The sequence below is a fragment of the Mixophyes fleayi genome, chromosome 12, assembly GCF_038048845.1.
Source record: "Mixophyes fleayi isolate aMixFle1 chromosome 12, aMixFle1.hap1, whole genome shotgun sequence".
Lineage (NCBI taxonomy): Eukaryota > Metazoa > Chordata > Amphibia > Anura > Limnodynastidae > Mixophyes > Mixophyes fleayi.
In genome coordinates this window covers 34,321,494-34,344,307 of record NC_134413.1, presented here as the reverse complement: position 1 = coordinate 34,344,307, position 22,814 = coordinate 34,321,494, and the positions used below count along the sequence as shown (strand labels likewise).

The 22,814-nt window shown below is 41.2% G+C and overlaps 1 protein-coding gene across 1 annotated transcript; it reads right to left on the bottom strand.

The window, feature by feature from the left end:
* Window positions 1-5,769: 5,769 nt before the first annotated feature.
* PSMA6 (proteasome 20S subunit alpha 6) lies at window positions 5,770-22,132 on the bottom strand. Its single transcript, XM_075192769.1, has 7 exons — window positions 21,964-22,132; window positions 11,990-12,084; window positions 9,832-9,913; window positions 8,870-9,025; window positions 8,597-8,775; window positions 7,372-7,466; window positions 5,770-5,941 (listed from the first exon to the last, which is right to left on the bottom strand). The coding sequence occupies exons 1-7, from the start codon at window positions 22,037-22,039 to the stop codon at window positions 5,884-5,886; spliced, it is 741 nt and encodes a 246-aa protein (XP_075048870.1). The 5' UTR covers window positions 22,040-22,132; the 3' UTR covers window positions 5,770-5,883.
* Window positions 22,133-22,814: the final 682 nt, after the last annotated feature.

The following is a 22,814-nucleotide window of genomic DNA, read 5'->3' as shown; positions in this document are numbered from 1 at the left end:
AAAAACATCAGGATGTTCATTATACCTACTATACATACATTGTATTTTTACATTTGCTCTTAGTTGCAAACACATGTTGTAGCATGCATACGCATCACTATCATTCGCCACTTACACCTGTACTGTAGCTGGTACAAATGTAATGGCTAAAAATCATGTACCTCAGAGATGCTCAGGACTTGAACCGGATGAATGTGTGTCTGCTCGATCTCTGCACGCCCTTGACTGCATGCGTCTGCCCTTCCCTCCTCTCGTAGCCAGTCGGAGGTGTCCTTTGCGTTTGGACTTGAATTGCATGCACTTGCGTTCGCTAGCTTAAAGTCAATTTCTGAGAATGCACAGAGCAATTTCACACAAGATATGGCATGCAATGGGACATACTTCTGAAGATAAATCAGGCCATTGTGTCAGATCATATCTGCTTCTGACTATAGGGCTACGGACATTGGTCAGTGCAGTAAAGCTAGGAAAGACCTTAAACCGCCACATAAACACAGTAGTGTATGCCATTAAGTGAGCGTACACTGGGTCTCTTGTCATTTGTAGAGCGTACATTGTGTCTCTTGATATGTATAGTGCATACACTGGGTCTCTTGGTATGTGTGGAGCATACATTGGGTCTCTTGGTATGTGTGGAGCATACATTGGGTCTCTTGAAATGTGTGGAGCATACATTGGGTCTCTTGATATGTGTGGAGCATACATTGGGTCTCTTGGTATGTGTGGAGCATACATTGGGTCTCTTGAAATGTGTGGAGCGTACATCGGGTCTCTTGAAATGTGTGGAGCGTACATCGGGTCTCTTGAAATGTGTGGAGCGTACATCGGGTCTCTTGAAATGTGTGGAGCGTACATCGGGTCTCTTGAAATGTGTGGAGCGTACATTGGGTCTCTTGGTAAGTGTGGAGCGTACATTGGGTCTCTTGGTATGTGTGGAGCATACATTGCGTCTCTTGAAATGTGTGGAGCATACATTGGGTCTCTTGATATGTGTGGAGCATACATTGGGTCTCTTGGTATGTGTGGAACATACATTGGGTCTCTTGGTATGTGTGGAGCATACATTGCGTCTCTTAAAATGTGTGGAGCATACATTGGGTCTCTTGGTAAGTGTGGAGCGTACATTGGGTCTCTTGGTATGTGTGGAGCATACATTGCGTCTCTTGAAATGTGTGGAGCATACATTGGGTCTCTTGGTATGTGTGGAACATACATTGCGTCTCTTGAAATGTGTGGAGCGTACATTGGGTCTTTTGAAATGTGTGGAGCATACATTGGGTCTCTTGAAATGTGTGGAGTATACATTGGGTCTCTTGGTATGTGTGGAGCATACATTGGGTCTCTTGGTATTTCTAAAGCATACATTGGGTCTCTTGGTATGTGTGGAGCATACATTGGGTCTCTTGGTATGTGTGGAGCATACATTGGGTCTCTTGGTATTTGTAAAGCATACATTGGGTCTCTTGGTATTTGTAAAGCATATATTGGGTCTCTTGGTATGTGTGGAGCATACAGTGGGTCTCTTGGTATGTGTAGAGCAATGTATCAACCCTAAAGAAAATATGAAAATCATTCTCTGTCAGATTTACCTCTTAATCGATGCATTGTGTACCTTTGTACTCATTAACCATCTCTTTCGTGCACAGACATATAGCCAAGTCTCCCACATACTTAAATACCTCTTAAACATCATTGTAATTTCAAGTAACCTGCTTTATTGAAAAAGTCTACTGTTCCTTGGTCCATTACTATTCTGACCTCTTTTTGTGCGTTTCTAATGCCTGCTACTTTGTTATATTGCTGTATTTGGAATTAATATAAAACAGAAAAAAAGACATTAGCACATGCCACAAAGCTAGGAAAGCACTGAAATTGCTTCATTATACAGTGGTGAATAACATTATTATTATTTTTTACTGTTTATTTTCTAAGGACAAAAATAACATTTAAAATGGTTTTATCAAACAGTAAGAAAAAGAACAAACAGTACAAGGTCCATTTTGTTTTAGAAAAGATATAAACGGTCAATGGGGAAGGGGGAGTATTGGGAAAAGAAAGAGGAAGAAAGGGGTCATGGATATTAGTGAGTGCAAATGGGGAGAGGAGTCTTGAGAAGGAGAGACCTGGCTTCCAAGACAATGAAGTTGTCCAAATCGTATAGAAAACGAATGGGGGAAATATGGGGCTCATTATGGGGAAGAAGGGTTTTCCAATCTACCCTAAAGAGCCATGGAGCCCATACATTTGTAAAAAGATCTGGTCTATTATGGATAGAGTATGTGATCTTTTCCATACATACAACATACCAAATATGTTTTTAACTTTAGGAATGGGGGTGTCTTCTTGTTTTAAGTAGATGGTTTGGCTGCAGTCAGGATGTGTGCTACTAACTGTGTGGAGTGACTGGATTTATCTGGAGAGGATAAGGGAGAAACATCCATGGATCTTTCACAATTGAAGCCTCTGTCACGGAGTTGAGAATCCTATGGCTCTTGTGCCTAAACAAGGTCATGTTAGGGCAGGTCCACCAAATGTGGAGGAAGGTTCCCCTGTGGATGCACCCCATCCAACAATTCGGGTCAGCTGCTGGGATGATTTTGAAAAGTTGATCTTATATCCCGAGACTCTTAGGATCATAGGGGTGTATTTGAGTACGTTTTGATAGAAGAGTACGACTAGAGCGTCTAGATTTAAGCCGAGATGCTGACATTTTATTGGTCTTATCCACTTTCTCATGGGTTTGCTCAAACTGTTTGAGTGTATGGGCTGTCTGTTCTGAGACTATTCCCCTTTTATCATCCTAATACTGTACAGGAGGCCCGGGTCTAAGGTTTGCTTATGCAGGTGTTCAAGATCTGGAAGCTGTTTAGTCAGCTCAATCATCCTGCTTAGCCTCTCTTTCTGAGTACAGAGGCCAATTCTATCAAATGGCCACTGATAACAGCCTTGTGACCTCCCCTATAGTACCAGGAGTGACCTCTGGGGTATCACCGATAGTGAAATAATCTTCAAAAAGCCTTTACTTTTGAGTATAATCTCTGGGTTATGAAGAAGACCTTCATTGATTTTTTTTAAAAAAAAACATTTTTTTAACATAAATTACTGTATCAGGCTATCAGAAGAATGTTGGCATTTACCATTTTCCCTTGTTTTAAAAATATATGATTCTGGGCTATCATGGCAACCACAGTCACATGATGTAGCTAGTAGGGGCTTTGGATTGCTCTTAGCACTGTGGCATGCTCCTCCCCCTCCCCCTCCGTCATCACATTACATGCTAAGAGCTAGGAGCCTGTGTCACAGACTGACTGTCTGGTAGCCATTTTTGTTTGCCAACCATAAAAGGAGATGATTTGTAGGAGCACAGCAAAAAATAAATAAATAACAGATGAATGTTTAAAAAGCTACTGAACTGAATATTTAAAATAAAATACATCTTATATGTGGGATTGCTGCATATTGCATATTTGTTCTAGTTCTGTTAATCAGGTATAGGAAGAAACAACTTGTTTGAAACATAATGCAAAGTCAACATTATTTTTAGTACATTCACATGCAGTTCTTTCTAATGCAATCATAAGCATGTCACAATAAACCAGAAGTTGATACTGGTGAATATGAAACACTGTGAATCATACTTATATAGCTGTGTGTGCTTAAAATTAATTAGAATTTTTTTTTCTTTCTTCACGGGGGTTGATAAGAGAAATTGAGTCAGTAGAAAGTGAAGGTAAGATCATATTCTATAGAACCCCCCCCCCCCCCACTTATCTGCAGATTAGCACCAAATAATTGTATACTTGTTTGACCCAGAGAATATGGAATGAGTTCTAGTTCATTTTAAAAGACAATTTTATCCCCACTTTCAGTGCTCGCTCCACTGTTACAGGATACTCCACTGTGAGCTGAAAAAAGGGTAAGAGTCAATAAATGTACACAAAGATTGTTTCTCTGGGGATTTCGAATGTTGAGGTATGCAGTAGGGATTTTCCCACTCATAACAAGTGCCATAGTTTTACATAGAAGTACTGGTATACAATCCAAGGGAGTGTCTCCCTGTGTCCCCAGCACATACACATTCCACGTTCTCAACATGAGTCACAGTGACAGTATGATACCCATACATAAATAGCCAGACTAGTACAAGACATATGTATGTTAATGCCGACACGTGAGTGACTATGAGATCAGCATTCTCTTCAACTTGAATCTTCACCCGGAGCTGAAATGGAAAACTAAACTTCTAAACAGCAAATATATTTATAAATTTATTTGCATTTACAGCAAAACTAACATGTGCAGGGTGCTCAGTACTTTGTTTTAGTTGCTCGATATCTATATCATGTTCTTACCAATCACTCCATACAACACTGTATACATTTTATACTCTAAAATACTGCATAATATTTAATGACTTGTGAAGGATTGACCAGTATATCTGAATGTAGTAGAATGGAAGCACAGATGGGTGTGGTTCTAATTCTGGAAACCTGACCTACAAGATGTGTATTGGAAATCCCCAGTTATAAGAGTCTCACAGGGAGTGTTCCTTTTAACAATCTGCTATAAAGAAAACTTTGTACAGAAGCTGGTCAGAAAAGCTGGTTACATCTATGAAATATCTCTCATTTATATGGGCTTCCACAAAGGTGCTGTTCCTCATGAATTTCTTTGAAGTTGCATTATTCATGCAGCACAGTGGCCTTGTGGTTAGCACTTCTGCCTCACAGCACTGGGGTCATGAGTTCAGTTCCCGACCATGGCCTTATCGTGGAGTTTTGTATGTTCTCCCCGTGTTTGCGTGGGTTTCCCCTGGGTCCTCCGGTTTCCTCCCACATTCCAAAAACATACTGGTAGGTTTAATTAGCTGCTATCTAAATTGACCCTAGTGTCTCTCTGTATGTGCATGTTAGGGAATTTAGACTGTAAGCCCCAATGGGGCAGGGACTGATGTGAATGAGTTCTCTGTACAGCTCTGCGGAGTTAGTGGCGCTATATAAATAACTGATGATGCAATAACCAGTGTACAGTGCTATTTTCAGTAACCATGAGGCAGTGATAGCTGGAAAGCCACAGCTAGGATGCCCAGACCAAATGAATAGTTTAAATACAGATGTTGCCTTTGCCCAATTAGAAAGCAAAGACCTAGCATAAGGAGAGACGTGAGCGTGCAGTGAGAAGACAACTATCTGTACTCCAGTTCATCCCACAGACTATAAGCTTGCGGGCAGAGCCGTCTTACCTCTTTGTATTACCCACTATTGTTTATTACTGTGTTTGTCTCCAATTGTAAAGCACTACGGAATTTGGTGGCGCTATATAAATAAATGTTGAGGATTTTACCAGCAGATGACACCATTATCTTATATCAGATGTTTTGGTCAGCCAGCTTGCTATGATTATTTACAAGCTGTTAGATCGGTTACACTGAACATTTAGTGCAGTAAGAAACAAAATCATTTTGCTGTTCATAGCTATTTGAATCACTTTTTCTTATATTGCACTTTAACATGCAATGATATGCCAAGATGATCATTCAAGTACTTTTAGAGTTTTAGTTTTATGTGATCAGTTCAATGTTGACTCTCATTATTTGCACATAGACCATGTGTGCAAACACTCGTCTATCTTCTCTAACATTGTAGCGTTACTTTAATATTCCACGACACTGGCTGAGGACCATGGGTGTTCTAGTTCAACAAAGTAAGGAAACAAAAGACCAAAAGACTGGAGTCCCCAATAATCCAATAAAAAGAGCTAGAAACCATATTCAAAAAAACTTTTTTTTTATTCATAGAGAGAAAATTATAGAACAAATGAGGGAAAATGCAGTGAGTAGGACTGGCAAATGTTTTTCAGACACTTGTCAAAGTTTGTGATATGCTAATCACGCTCTGCTAATGCAACAAGGTGGACATCAATCTCTGCTTCTGTGAGGATCCTGAAACATAGAAAATATTCTTCAATCGTGTGCTTTAGGCACAAAAACAAACACATATGGAAAGAAATATTAACAAGTTGAATAGATCTAAGCGCATCACAAAATCTCTGCCTTTTGTTTTGTTGCAAGAATAGAACAGCTGATAAATTAGGTAGGTAACTTGCTTCCTCACCCACACCATCATAGCCATTTACCAAGAGCATTGGGAGCAGCCTAGAACAAAACAATTATCCTTTAAGAATTGGTGACATTCAGTTGCAAACGATTTGTGCCCATCAGGCGCGGGCTGGCGAATCTCAGCCCGTGGGGCGCACAGGCGGCCGCATCACATGACACGCGATGCGGCCCAAACAGGGGCCAGACTGAGTGGCCCGGGTGACCGATGCCCCCCTGCCCAGCCCACCCCTGGTGCCCATAGCATAAAAAATAATGTCAACTTCATGTCTGATCCAAAAGAGGCTGTCTAATGGCTAGGGGCTCAAAGAAGCAAACCATGATTGTGGCCATGGTGCTTGCTGGTTTGAGACAGCAGTAAGAGAAGTTTTCTACTGGAATAGTAGTGTGCTCTAAATTCAAGCTCAATTCAAACAGTTATCCAGTAAAGGCTAAAAAGACAACAATCTTTTTTGTACCCCAACTTCCACATTGTTTATTGCCATAATGAAGTACAAATGACCAGTGTTGCACCTAACTTATGTAACTGAAAGAACAGGTGAGCAACCAGGGAGCAGAAAAGAGGTGCCAGGCACAAGGTAATGAATAAGCATTTCAGAACTTCTTTCCATAGCCTAAGCTTAGTAGGGAACCGAATACCTCCTTTCTTGCCCAAAAGTCAGGGCTATTCCACCACTAAGTAGCAAACAGACAATATTGTGGCCAGCACGGTGCCCGAAAAGGTAGGGGGGTGTATATACATGTTTGTGTTGTATCATACATGACCCAAAAGTTATTTATGTTCAAGGGGCTGTTTGTAGTAACTTGCTGACAGTGGTCCAGTTCATACTACACATGTGTGCAACAAATTAGAAGCATAGGTAAATGACCTCTACAAGTTAAAGGAAAATTATTATATCAATGAGTCATAGTTTTGGGGGTGCCCAGTACATAAAAGTAAACATGCTCTCATCATACAGGATGTTTCATTCAGCAGTCACAGAGTATGAGAACAGGCATTTAATTTGGAAGATTACATCACAACATTCCAATGTAGATTAAAATTACTGCAGCATATCATCAGAGTGATCCAACTATGTTTAAATATATTAAACGGAGGAAGATTTGTTTCTTCATAATCTGTCCAATCCAAGCGTGTTTTTGTGCTGCTTACACAGTGAAAAATATTGACAAATGCATAGCAATGACCTTTGTGTGTCCCATAAGAACAATGTAAAGTATACATTAATATAACAAGGTCATTGGACAGTACAAACCTGAATTTTGGATCCTGAAGGGTCACTACGCCGATCTCAAGCTCAGATGGTTTGAAATCAATTGACAGCACAGTGGAAAGACAAGAAATGGCCGTCTAAGATTAAGCAAAACAAGTACAGTGAAATATGGTTAAATTGTTGTAAAGTGGTCACCACTGTGGACACATTAAAAATCAGTTTTCAAATCATCCATAGAAAATATTATGCAATAATGATATAACAGTGAACTGTTGTAACAGTTCTGCTAAAGAAAAAAAATAATCAACACAGACATCAAACCTGTGCATTTTATATTTAGTAAGGTAACTATTTTAAGACTGCAGTCATCACAGCTCGCTGAACAGGGGACATCAATGTGACAATGAAGAATACCCAAGAGACATGTCACATTGTTTTTTAAATGACAGATACAGCACAGAAAACCCGAGGGTTTGTTTTTTTCGGCTGAACTATGGTCACATGGTAATTCTCAAAGATGTGTCCATGTGACATTTTGTTCAGTTGTGTGTGGATCGGGTTAAAACCCAAAAGTAGAAACTGAACAACAAAAGAGGTTTCTTACAGATGGTCACAGAGTAGTGCAGTGGAAACATCTGCCATGGGATGAAGCAGGGCTGGACAAATCCCAGGGGCCAGGTAGTCAAAAGGCTTAAAAAACAGGGAACAAATTATTGTCGGTCTAACTTTCGAAAGCCATTATTACTTGTCCTCCTCATCATGGACATCCGATTTTCCATTTACAACTGAGGTTTTTTAGAGAACCTATTACTAGTGATGAAATATGCTTTTAATGGGGATCTTACTGTAAGCACATCTCCCTCTGTAAATACTTCTGACAGATGTATCATCAGGAAAGCTTTGAAGGGAAAGGTGGCAATCACTGATTAATTTTGTCAGCAGTCAATTAACCTACTAGTATGTTTTTGGAGTGTGGGAGGAAACCCAAGCACACACGGGGAGAACATACAAACTCCACAAAGATAAGACCCTGGTTGGGAACCGAACTCATGACTGTGAGGCACAAGTGCTAACCACTGAGCCACCGTGCTGCCCATGGGTGGCATATGATTGGTTCTATGGCACCGATTATCCCGCCCCCTCTTCAAAGTATAGAGTGCACAAAACTCTATAATATTTGCTTTCTACAAATTAATAGCAGGTGAACCTTTACATATGTGTTTGAACACATTTATGAAAATGGTAAAAAGTGTATTGGGTCACTTACCTCAATACTCTGCTCAAACGTCCAATCAAATTTCTTCTTCACTTTCTTTTCCAGAAAACTGGTAGCCTCTGTCTGTTTCACACCAGCTGTGGTAGCTTTAAAGCCACAATAGTAACCAGCTGGATCACATTTATACACCTGAGCTCCATGTTCCTCATCTACTCCAATCAGGATCATACCTGAATCCAAAAAGAGAAAATGCACTGCTTTTAAACCTCTGGTGTGCCATGATTGGTACTTATTGGCAGAAAACATGAATGAGAAAATACTTACAGCAGCCCAAAGGCCTCATTTCTGCATTTTGCGTGTACACCTGAGAGATATCAGCAATTCGTTTGCACAGCATATCAACTGGGATCTCGTAACCATACTTGTATTTCCAGTTTGCGGCCTCATAGCGCGCTCTCTGCACCTGGGATCTGCTGTCCGCTGAAAGTATGAAAGAGAGTAATATCATTATGAGGGCAGGTGAATCACTAGAGGAATCACATTGACAAAAAAATGTAAAAACAAAATAAATGGATATATAGTATAGTTCATAACAGTAGATAAATATCCAAAGTGACATAATACACTTATCAATGTTGGGTATAATATGCTGCATAAGACTACTATATGTACCGATCAAAAGTATATTTGAGAAAAAAAAAAAAAAAGTAAATTGCACAGACTCACTAATAATTATAGCTTTGCCCACAAATATTGTATGTTGCAGATTTTTCACAACCAAAATATTGCCCCTCAACTTTTGAACATACTAGTGATGGGCTGGTGATTTTTCAGTGATCAGTAGGAACACTTATTACATGAAATAACACTCCCCATACTGTACAAATATCAGATATCACGTTGTTTCATGCGCTATGTAAAATATTAAACCTCTCGCCTTGTGCCTTTATATGGTCAGTAAACACCTTGATGGAAAGCTGTAGGTAGTAACTACATTTTATATAGGCTGCAATGGAAAACAATGTAGAATACATTAGATTTTAGTATTACTACTATAGGCCCTAGCTCTCATGAGCTTCAATCAGCAGCGGGTATTTATAGATATCCTAGCTTGATGGGAACAGATAGTTAATATACTAGTGTTTACATGGCCCATAAGAGATGAACTTGAGGTAGAAATCAAAATTCCTCAAGTTTAAAACACATTGCAACATAAGCAGTCAGTTAAACAATCAAGTACAACAGATAAACCATGGGGACAATCATGGAGTAGAAATCTTTATTACCCGTCATTCCAGTCATCACGCAGCCAATGGTTTCAGTTATCCGGAATAAATGGGTCACTGTGCTGCTGTCCAACAACTTGTCCTACAGTGATGACCGAAAAATACACAAGTAAGAAAATAGCAAAAACTACTGAAGAATTAAACAGAACTTCCATTTAAATAATCATGACATTAGATATTATTATGGTCTTCGATATGAAAGGCAACACAATTGCTCTGCAGAGCCAGACGCTGGTTAAAACAGGGCATACATGAAACAGGGACATAAATGGTAGGGAAACTAAATGCAGATGTGAAAACAAAGAGTACAGAGGGCCCTGCACAGAAGAGAGCTTACAATCTGGTGGAAAAAGGGTACAGATGAGCGAGTGTGGGACAGAGTGGAGATTTGGACAATTGTGAACGTATTTCAATGAGAGTTTAACAATTTGAAGGCTGGAAGACAGAATAATTGTGTGTGATAGGAAATTCCATCTGTGGGTAGGAGAATGGAAGAAGTCCTGTAGGCGGGAGTGAGAGGCAGTTATCAGAGATAAGGCAGGGGTCATTTTGAAATAATGTTAGAGATGTATGAAAGGGTGGGGCTATTGAGGGCAGTTAATGTGAATTGGATTCTGGAGGTTATGGGAAGCCTGGGGATTTGCACAATGCGACAGTGGCGTGTGGAAGATCAGTCTTGCTGTGCTACTTAGGATGGATTAAGGCGGCTATAGATGGGTGAAGGGAATGTCAGACAGGAGGAAGTTGTAGCAGTCAAAACAGAAGGAGAGAATAGATAAGAGGTTTGGTTGTAAAACTGTTAAGAATATTTTCAAGGTGGAGGCAAAAGGACTGGGAAAAGAGTGAATGTGAGTAATAAAGTAGAGTGCAATGGTTACACCTAGTCTTTGGGGACTGAGGAAATTGTGGTGTTCTTGACCATGAGGGAGATTTCAGCAGAGGTGGTGACTCTCAGGGGGATCCAGGAAAGAACTATGTCACAAGCAAATGGAGAGAAGGATGTGCAAGAGAAGAGGCCGATTAACACTGTTGAAAGCAGCAGATAGTTCCCAAGGGATAAGTAAGGAGATGTGACCCTTAGAGATTATTCAGTCCCATCTACATACAGCAAATTCTAATTAATTAGTATGATGTATAACCTTTATTTCATATAGAGATGCATTTTAAACCTCAATCTTCCTCTGCATCAGTGAGACAGAAGCCCACCATCCCTGCACTATGCTGCTGGGAGGTTCTGTTCCTTCCACTGTTTAAAGCTGGACTCATGAATATCATTCCCAGTGAAATTGGCTGGTCTGAGTTGGCTTCAGGGTGTGGCACCAAAAAGATGCCCTGTATGAGCGACAGGTCATTATCAGGCATAATGGTGAATGTGGTTAGAAGATGATATGTGGGGAGGGGAATGCATGCAAGCAGGAAGCCACAGATTTAGTTATGCTGGCCACACAGATCTGCCCAAGTGCCACACAACAGGGTCAAATGAGCCTCTGTCTAGGACTGAATAACACGGTCAGCCAATTGCAAACAATTATTTTCTGTAATTACACAATTTAAGAAAACAATTAAATATTGATTTTATATGACTTTATTCTGCAGTGACCAGACTATCTAGGATATAGAAAACAATTGGCTACCATATATTTGTTGAGGCATTTGAAAAGTGACAAGACATTGAAACTAAAGAAAATTAGGAGGCTACTACATGAGCATATCGGGCCGCATAGCCCAAGCAAATGGATATATGCTCAGTGGTCCCACATCTGTGCTTCCATATTGGACAGATCCAGGTGGACTAAATAAATGTGGCCGAATGACGACCGTAAACACGGTCAAGCCATGATCCATGTCTGACCATCTCCTATGTTCTGTTATTGAACGTATCCTACCAAGCCAATTCTGTTGGGTGTCTGATCTTATTAAGAAGATGCATTCTGACAGTAACACAAAATGCCAATACTGTGGTAGCACAGACCTTTAATATATGCCCATAGAATCCTTGGAAAGGGACCGTTATAGATCCCCCATGGCATTATTCAGGACCTGCTACATACCTGAACATGCGAGTCCTGTGGTTCTACCACTTGGGATATGGGGGCTAATGACAAAACTAAAAGTACCTGGAATTCTTCGTTACTTACGTTGCGACTATATTACTTACAGGGACTTTCTTCTGTGTAACAATGACAGCGCAATCTTTTCCCCGAATTGCCACGGATGTGAGGCCGCCTTGGTTGATGGCTTTAAATGCATATTCTGAAAATAACAGAAAATGAACCAAAACTTGAAATGGGCATTTGCAAAAACACCACAAATAATTACATTCAGAAGAGAGTTGGGGTGTTTCTATAGGTTCAAGCATGCCAAGTTCCTCATGGATGGCTGAAATAAAACGATGCAATTATATAAAAACAATAAAATACAGCGTCTCTTGGGTAAAAACCATTAATAGATTGAGCAACTGCATTGGCTGATTTTTCTTGCACACGGTTGTATAAATTGCAATATGTACCTCATATCATGTTCTGTGCACTATTACCGTTACTACGGTAATTGATGCACATTATTATCGTTAGGACGGTAATTTCAATGCCGATTTTTGCACGCAACTCCGAGACGCGAGCAAAAATCAGTGTTAAAAATACCATACTAACTGTAATGATGATCACCCCGCATTGTTCTAAAGAACAACACGGAGAATTGAATCTCCTCCGTATAATATTTGCGTGTCTCACCTTCTAGAACGTTCTGGTAGATTTCCATATGCATGTTGTGGCTGAATCATGTAGAAATAACTTATTGAAGATATTTATTTTAACTAGGAGTGCCATGCACCTCTGTATATCATTGCAAATGTACTTGTGTATGTGTTTTGTATGGAAATGTATGGGTTTCTGAGACAGTATGTCATGTTTGGGTTTTGCAACTGTCTAGAGACAGGTAATCTCATGTTAATTAGACCTTTTCATCACTCAGTGACCAAATTGTCTGTTGAGCCTGAAAGATAGGAGGAGGTAATAATACTTACTGGTAGACTCCCTATGCAAGTGATCATAGATGAATGTAAATCTTGCAATTTAAATTACATTCAAAGCAAGATTATAGAAATGTTATATCCTGATGGTAAAGATTCAATAGAATACCTCAGACATAGTGGCACCATTAGTAGCAATGTAAAAAGGTTTTAAACCCCTTCAGGCTGATTTATGTACAAGCTGCATGAATCAGTTTGGATTGGTTAAAGGGGCAGGAGGCCGGATTACCTCCTCCAAGCTAGTGTCCAAAATTGTATTTAAAGAGCCCTGTTTTACAATGAAATGTATTATGCCATCTGTACTTTTGTGGATAACACTAGTACCTCAAACTAGTGTATGTAACTGTCCTTTTTAGGACTTCCTGAGCTAATAGACATCACTGTTTAAGTAACCTGCCTTGATGCCTACTTACCTGCTGTAATTCCCGTGACCACAGATTAGACCAAATCTAATCCGTTATCTGGCTGTTCTGAGGTTTGGGACTTAGCATCTAGTACCAACGCTCTGCCTGCTACCCTGCAGTTCTGGCCAGTGTGATAGGTCAGGGAGAACCATCCACAGCAACCCTGATCTAAAGGCAAGGGGTCAGGGATACCTGCCCAGGGGTACCAGCAAGGGGCTACACTAGCAGCGAGTGTTACCCAGAAGGACCCGCTTCTAGGTGCTGCTAAGGAGCCTAGAAGTGGCAGCAGCAAAAGCCCCTCCTACTGCGGTTAGAGGGCGCATTTGGGTGAAAGAAAGGGGACGGTAGCAAGCCAAGCCAAGCCGGTCCCCAACAATACAACAGACAGGGTGACATATAAGGTCCATCCTGTCACACATGTGTTATGGCTAACTTCCCTATGAAATGAGGGTATGCATTATGTCAAGAACTAGAGCCAATTCGAAAAAAAACCAAAAAAAACTTCCCTTTTTGAATTCAGCAACCACAAAATAGCCTAAATTAGATCAAATATCCTTAGCAACTAAAAAAAGATTATTATTTTTTTTGCTGGGTTGTGTTATACTTTAAGACAAATATGCATACTCATGAACCAAAATCATGGGCTGCCGCTTTGTTCTGCACTAAACAATAACTATATCACCTTTACTACCAGGAGCTCAGAGAGTAATACTAGGACTCCTTGAATCTTATTAGGTTCAATTTTAAACCTATGGGGCAAATAACTGCCACCTATCGTATAAAAATACCAGAATACCTGAAAAAGCAATAAATTTGGGTTGTTGATCTCGGTGGTATTCAGTTTCCCGATGATAGCAATAACAACAAGAATGACAATGACATAAAAATCACGATGACCATCAGTGCGACCGTGAATAAATATGTAAATACCATTATTTAGATGTACCGTATCTCCGGCACCAGCTATACCAGTCACCTGTAAATTGCGAAGAGAGAAAATCCGGCGACGCCTCTAATGTATTCTAGCGCCGGGTCCACCCATTGCCGCCTTGAAATCGACAATCGCAATGTGACCACTGTAAATGACGAGCTTAGCAGTCGCCGGATTTTCATTCTTGTCGTTATTGCCATCATCGGCAATTCGTACCCCACCCGTTGATCTTTCCTGGTAATAATATGAGAACACACTAATCTTTGGATTACAGCTGTTCAATGCTTTATAGCCTCGATAACACTCATTTTTGGCGTATTACCAGGGACTTTTCCAAAACTCCCGCTGACAACCAATGAATTGACTGCACTTAGGAATAAATGTGGACCGAGGTCTTTCATTAATTTCCAAGCTCAATGTCCATTGTCCCTATGCAGTCACTGCCCTGTCATTCTAACTAAGCAACAAGGTCTAATGCGGCGAGATATCCAGATATAATTGTGTATTATAGGATATGATACATTCCCCCTACAGTAAACTATTACAGATATTAGAAGTCATCTCAGTATTTTTGTGACTGGTATAGGTCTACAGCCCCATGCATTTATCCGGATCTCTCTCTGTAATTGAGGCCGTGGTCCCTCATCCCTGGCCGGTCTCAAGGTCTCCATCCTGATGACTCTCATCTCCGATCCAGTGATCATTGTTGGCTCCAAGCCGCCCCCCTGCTGCCTCTCTTCACTGCTGCATACTGCTCCTCTCCCACCCTAACTCTGGTCGCCTTTTACCACTGACCGTCATTATCCTGCTCTCTTCACCTTCCTTATCAGCTCACCATCACACCCCCTTTTCACCGGACCCCCTGGATCCATTCCAATACCTCCAGACCTGCTGCTCATTTCCTGCTCACCTACTAGGTTTTCACTACTCCTGGACCTCACCATACTAAGCCTCTGACTCTCACTGTCACCTCAGGTTCATTCTCCCCCCCCCCCCCAGGGTATGTGTCTCTTTCCGTCCCATCTTCTTTTGAACTACTTATATCCTTATGTCTGGTACAGTACCCATTGTTGCGCTATAAGAATCTGGTTGCCATTTCTAACTTATTACCCTTTGTTGCACTGTACATTAGCAATATTGCTCTGTATATTACCGTTTGATGCTAGTTTACGGCCACTTTAGTCACTGTGTACCATACATCTATTTTCTTCTCATTACTATTTTGTTACCTCACTATATTCTGTGTAATGTATTATGCACTGTTCTTGGTCATTCTTCTTTGCCTCCCTTGTTGCCTCTCGTCAGTTTGCCATATCTCCATTCCCCCTTTCTGACCATCTCCTTTCCTTCTCCCTTCCCTCATCTCTCTTACCTGTCCCCTCTTCTAAACACACTCTCACTCGGCGTAATCTTAATGCTCTTGATCCTGCGGTCTTTTCCTGCTCCCTTGAAAATCTCCTCTCCCCCTTAGTCAATCTCCTCTGTCCCAACCTAACATCCCTCTACAACATCACCCTCTCTTCTGCCCTGACTCTGCCTGCCCCACCACTGTTGTTTGCCTCTGCTGTTCCAACCAGAGCCCTGGCACTCTAAATTCTCACATTTCCTCAAACTTTAATTCACTGCGTATCGCCACTGGAGGAAATCTCATTACATAGCCGATTTTCTCCACTTCAAGTTCATCCTCTCTTTCTACTGCTCTGCCCTATCTCTAGCCAAACAATCCTACATTAAAGCTCTCATTAGTTCCCAGTCTTGAAACCCCGCTGCTCTTCGCAACTTTTAATTCCTTACTTCTTTCCCCACCCCCTTCTCCGCCTTTGCAACGTTTTTCTCCACCAAAATCAATGCCATCCGAACCAAAATCTCTCATATCCTCCCTGCCCCCATCTTTCTATGTGAACCTTCCGTCCAACCTCCAGTAAGGAAATCCGTTCCTTACTTCTGTCTTCTATCCCCTCCACCTGCCCCCTTGTTCCCATTCCCTCTTACCGCCTCAGATCCCTCTCGCCTATTGCCTGCTCCCACATCTTCAATTTCTCCCGCTCGTCTGGTATTTTTCCTTTGTCCTTCAAAAATACACTACTCTCGCCCATGCTCAAGAAACAAACTCTTGATACCACATCCATGTCCTACTACCACCCATCTTTTTCCTCTCCTTCACCTCTAAATTACTTGAACAGCTAATCTACAGCTATCTCACTAACTTTCTCTCCAACAACTACCTACTTGATCCTCTCCAATCTTCCCGTAGGAGTCCCTCAGAGCTCTGACCTTGGCCCTCTGCTCATTTCTTTGAACACCTCTTCACTGGGTGATGTTTTCAGTTCCTTCAGACTCCTGTACTACCTCTATTGTGATGACACCCAAATCTACCTTTTTTCTCCTGTTCTTTCCTCTTCCATCCTCAATAAGGTGTCCTGCTGCCTCTCTGCCATTTCCTCCTGAATGTCCCAACATTTCCTTAATATGGCAACATCTAAACTTATCTTTCCCCCCTTTAGAGACTCCTCCCCTTCCAACCTCTCCATCACTATTGGTTCTACCATCATCTCCTAGTCACCCCAAGATCAATGCCTGAGGGTCACCCTTGACTCCTCCTTCTCCCCTCACATTCAATCTCTTGCCCAATCCTGCCATATAGCCCGGATCCGACCCTTCCTCTCCTCCGAGACCACCAAAACTGTCATTCACTCTCTGATCAACTCCTGCCTTGATTACTGCTACCTTCTTCTCACTGGCCAACTCGCTCTTCGTCAATCCATACTTAATGCTGCAGCGCGACTTATCTACTTCTCCCGTCCCTCTCTGTCAAGCCCTACACTGGCTCTCCATCCACTTCAGAATCCTCTACGATCTTCTCACCTATAAGCCCTCTAAATCCACTGCTCCTTATCTCTCCAACCTCAGCTCCACTCATACTCCTTCTCGCCAACTGCTGTGTTCCAACAACCGCCGCCTCACCTCTCATCTGGTCACCACCTCTTATTCCCGCATTCAAGACTTCTCTCGTACTGCCAACCCTTTTCTGGAACAATTTCCCCCGTTCTATCAAGCTTTCACCTATCCCAGTGTTGGCTAACCTGTGACACTCCAGGTGTTGTGAAACTACAAGTCCCAGCATACCCTTCCAGCAATAAGTTGCTATATACTGGCAAAGCATGCTGGGACTTGTAGTTTCATAAACACCTGGAGTATCACAGGTTAGCCAACAATAACCTATCCTTTCAAGCTTTAAACTCTCCCTCAATACCCATCTGTTCAGGGTAGCCTAACTTTCCTCTTCCTAACCTTGCCCTCCTCTAACCCTCTTCTCTACACTAACCTTTCTATAGCTCGCCCCCTCCTACTTACTCCTGTGCTTCTTTCCCCTCAGTGTTCTTGTTCCTCACCCCATCTTGCCACTGTGTCTCCTGCCAGTCTCCTCCTCACCTTTAGATTGTAAACTCACTTGAGCAGGGCCCTCTCTCCTCGTGTCCTCCTCCTCCTGTTTACCTTTGTTCTTCACTCCATTTCATCAATTGACTCCTGCCCCCATCTTTCCTCTTTTCCATCTTGTCCTGATCCTGTAAGTGGTGCCCATTCTACTGAGCACAGGAGCAACCCCTTATTCACTCCCCACCTGTGCACTGGAATCACTTTTATATCTTTCCCTGTGCAACCTTTTCTGCCAAGTTGATACTGGTTTATACTTATTGCACTTTGCTTTTATTGCACTTTGTTTTTTTGTACTACCCTGTATGCCATGTATTGTTACCCTGTACTATTGTCCTATGTTCTATGAACGGCGCCGCGGACCCTTTGTGTCGCCTTATAAATAAAAGATAATTTATATGGTCAAAGTGCTCCCCAGTGACCTCTAATATCCATATAATTTACAGTAGTGTGTTAGAAACCCCATATATAATAAAGCCAGCAATAGTTCATGTGATCATAACCTGACTCTTTTCTTTCTTTTTTCTTAGGATTCATTTATTTGATAAGATAGTAAAATAATTTAAAAAGAATGCAGTACTAATTGGCTGTAGATCACTAGTTTCCCACGCTTGTGTTATCAATGTTTATGTTGAGAGTAGTAAATGGCCTACAGCATATTTTATGGGTTTGACCCGGTCAGGTGAGTATATGCAAAGCAGTAATTTGAGTAACCGACAGTAATTGAAATATTGCTGACCAAACCGAGGGAAGAGGCTTTCACATAGAGTGAATAAGGAATAGGGTATTTTGATGCCTAGGACTGTTGCCAGAAATATTTGATTTGTCCTTTTAGTAATTTAAGTATATCTTTTGGGATATTGAAGCAGAGTGCTTCAGTGTTTTGTGCTATTTTGTTTGTAGTATAAGATTTCACTATAATGCTTTAGAATTGGATGAAGAGATTGCAAAAGATTGGTTAACATTAGCAAAATGTTAAAATAAACATAATTGCCCTCAACAGTTTTCATGGTTATAGCAGGAAACTGATAGTAACCAACAAATGGTAAACAGAGCACAGAATACAAATATGGTGTTGCAATAGTCAATGACTTTACATACTCATTGAAACAGTAATACACAAATTCAGACAAAAACATCAGCTATTCCTTATATGCAAATTCCTCGGATTAATAAGAATATCGATGGAAACACACAAATGTATACGGCCAAAATTTAAATTTTACAGTGACACAGCTGGGTCATATAATTAAATTATTAATCTGAAATACTTGTGTTAATACTTTTTTTTCATTTTATAACATTTATTCTTACTCTCAGATATTGTTATTGATTGTATCTGTTAGTTGAAATTACTAGTTTGGAAAATGTAAAACAAACATATTTTTGTGAAAACGTTATCTGTAAAACCAATGGAAAGTGAAAATATGACTGAGTGTTACGATTTTATCAAGAATGGGGAAATTCGGTCCTTTTTATTTCTCAACAAATGCAAATGAGAATGTGGTCACAAAATGGGGAGAAAATGGAAAACATTTGCATCTTCATGAAAGAATTGTATCAACTATGTGATAAAATACAACCAAACAACTCCTGGTACATATTTTATCACAGACATTCCTCAATCGACCTTGCCATGCCCACTATTACAGAACCCACTTTATGAACTAATTAATTGACTATACATAGAAAATGGTTTGAAAAAGTTAACAGTTACTGACCACAAAAGAAATATCGCTGAGAGGTTGAATGTTTCTTATAATATAACTTACAGTTAAATGAGTCTTACCATATGAAATATTTTACCACGGGCTTAGCAGACATTAAAAAGATGCCATTATTAATGCTATACTGCTTATACAATATATTACTTTTTATAGACTTTGAAAAAAAAAAATACTAATGCTGTAAGGCAATTTAGAACTTTAGACTGTTGTTCTTCCTACAAATTGCTGAATAATTTCAACATGTTTCTTGTAAGGAGACTTTGCTTTCACTTTCATTTTTAAGTAACCCCATAGAGAAAAATAAAGTGTTCCATATTATACCCAAATGTGATTTTTCTTGTTATACGAAACAAGAAAACTTTTCTTGCTATAAAGCTTAATGTCATTTATACTTAACAGTACCCAGATTGTGTAAAAATAAGAATTATTGATCCTTTTTGACAGTTGGCTAGGAGTATATACATACATTATATGGACAAAAGTGTGACCATTACACCAACAGGGACTGTAATGACATTGTATTGAAATACATATACTTTACTATGGAGGTGGTCCCCATTTTGCAGCGATAACAGCTACCACTCTTCTTGGAAGGCTTTGCACAAGATGTTGAGAGTGTTTCTGTGAAAATTTGTGGCCATTCATTCTGTAGAGCGTTTATGAGGCTAGGCACTGATGTTGAACTAGACCGCCTCACTCGCAATCTCCTTTCCAGTTCATCCCAAAGGTGTTTGGGTGTTCGACGGGGTTGAGGGCAGGGCTCTGTGCGGGCCAGTCAAGTTTTTCCACACCAAACCATGCCTTTGTAGTCCTTGCTTTGTGCACTGGGGCACAAAGCAAGAATAGAATAGAGAAGGGCCTTCCCCAAATTGTTGCCACAAATTTGGAGTCATAGCTTTGTCCAAAATGACTTGGTATGTTGAAGCATTAAGATTGCCCTTCACTGGAGATAAGGAGCCTAGCCCAAACCCTGAAAAACAGTCCAATAACATTATCCCTCCTCTACCAAACTTCACAGTTGGCATAATGCAGTCAGACAGGTAACGTTCTCCAGGCATCTGCCAAACCCAGACTTGCCCATCTGACTGCCACGAAGAGCAGCGCGATTCGTCACTCCACGGAACACATTTCTACTGCTCCACAGTTCAGTGTTGGTGTGATTTATACCTCTCCATCCAACACTTGGCATTAGTCTTGGTGGTGCGAAGCTCCCGCTGAACAGTTTTTCTGCTTACATTAATGTCAGTGGAAGTTCGGAACTCTTCAGCTATGGAATCAGCAGAGCATTGGCAACTTTTATGCTCCATGTGTCTTAGCAGTAGTTGACCACAGTCTGCGATTTTACACTTCGTGGCTGAGATTATTCCTAAACACCTTCACTTTCTAATATCATCACTTACAGTTGACTGTGGAATATCCAGCAGGGATGATATTTCACGAACCATCTTATTGCAAAGGTCGCATCCTGTCACAGTACCACTTATATATATATATATATACACACACACACAGAGTAAGTACTTCCCTAATCTTCTTGAATGCTAACTCTCATCCATTTGTTCCTCTCTACCTTCTCCTCATCATCTTGCAATGTTTCACTTGTTCAAGTTGTGTTGTCTTATGTAGTTGCTTTCTCTATTGCCTCTCGTAGTGTATTTTAACAGATTCTATTGTAGAATGCATATGCCGTCAGCGTAAGGCAGCCAGCGAATAGGAAATTACTTTGTAGAAGAGGGGGTGGTCTGTGCCAGGGTCCCCAGAGCAGCCCCATCATGGTAAATTGCAGCAGTACTTCATTATGTATCGCTGCGATTTGCAGCAAAACACATTGCTAGTTACTGCACTGTGGTCATAAATACACCTCTATGGGTCTTGGAATGATGTATGACTCAACTCAATGATTATCCCATTTGTGAAATGGTACTGATGACACAAGCGACATAATTTTCCCATGTGCAAGGACCTTCAAAATGTTGTTCGTACATTTACACCTGTTAATATTACAATAGTCTAACTTGTCACAATCACAGAATTATATCCTAGTTAACTTCATAACATAGTAAAAGATTTACGCTTGATGAAATCTTACATTTGTGCACCGGAAATTCCACCATTTATAAATATTGATTAGAAACATCATCCTTCTGGTCTCATGAAAGGCAATTATAACTATTTTAAAGAAAGCAATAACAGCATAATTAACATGACCTACAATATGGCAGCAGGTTTTCACATGTGTAACTGCTCATTGTACAATTATTTAGTTAGATCACAGCTCTACAGACATATTACCTTGTAAGATATATTACTCCATACAGTTTGGTGAACACAATCTTCCATTAGTTTCACAGGATATACAATGTAAGAGTGTTACTAGGGAACATGTCACATTGCTGCACACAACTAACATGGTAAGTGTAGGGATACAGGTCTGACAGCAGACTGGAAGCATTGTTATACATGTTTGGGGAGATATGCAACATTCAGCCTCCTGCATCTGGCCGTACATAGGACACGGGGGCCGGGCCCAGGGTGACACAGCAGCAGCCGGTTAGTGATGGACTAGTAACGCTGCAGGAGAACAAGCAACGTGCGGCCACTCACCCACTTGGTACAGCCGCCCCTCGGGTGAGAAGATGGTGATGTGCCGGTCAAACCCTGCGCTGGACCCTCGAGACATGACTAAGACAAAGATGCTGGCACTTCCCGGTCACTGAATGGAGGTGGCTAGATCCCTTCATCTACGGTACGTTCCGACGTCGTGGTGACATCACCAGGTCATGTGACATGAGCAGTCACATGGTACACAGTGCTGGAAATCTTACTGTATTCCTATAGCTGCTTGTCACTGGTGAAGCAAAAGGAGGCATGTGTGAGTAAGGCTGCTGGGCAGAGAGGGGCATGTGTGAGTAAGGCTGCTGGGCAGAGAGGGGCATGTGTGAGTAAAGCATATGGGCAGAGAGGGGGCATGTTTGAGTAAGGCTGCTGGGCAGAGAGGGGCATGTGTGAGTAAAGCATATGGGCAGAGAGGGGCATGCGTGAGTAAAGCATATGGGCAGAGAGGGGCATGTGTGAGTAAAGCATATGGGCAGAGAGGGGGCATGTGTGAGTAAAGCATATGGGCAGAGAGGGAGCATGTGTGAGTAAGGCTGCTGGGCAGAGAGGGGCATGTGTGAGTAAAGCATATGGGCAGAGAGGGGGCATGTTTGAGTAAGGCTGCTGGGCAGAGAGGGCCATGTGTGAGTAATGCATATGGGCAGAGAGGGGCATGTGTGAGTAAAGCATATGGGCAGAGAGGGGGCATGTGTGAGTAAAGCATATGGGCAGAGAGGGGGCATGTGTGAGTAAGGCTGCTGGGCAGAGAGGGGGCATGTGTGAGTAAAGCATATGGGCAGAGAGGGGCATGTGTGAGTAAAGCATATGGGCAGAGAGGGGGCATGTGTGAGTAAAGCATA

Bases quoted from the DNA above. Each gene is read 5' to 3' on its own strand.
- PSMA6 (XM_075192769.1), bottom strand. From the start codon at position 22,039: ATGTCTCGAGGGTCCAGCGCAGGGTTTGACCGGCACATCACCATCTTC. The intron at 9,914-11,989 runs GTAAGTAATATA...TCATCACTGTAG, and splicing joins TTACACAGAAGAAAGTCCCT to GACAAGTTGTTGGACAGCAG. The intron at 9,026-9,831 runs GTAATAAAGATT...TCATACTTTCAG, and splicing joins CGTGATGACTGGAATGACGG to CGGACAGCAGATCCCAGGTG.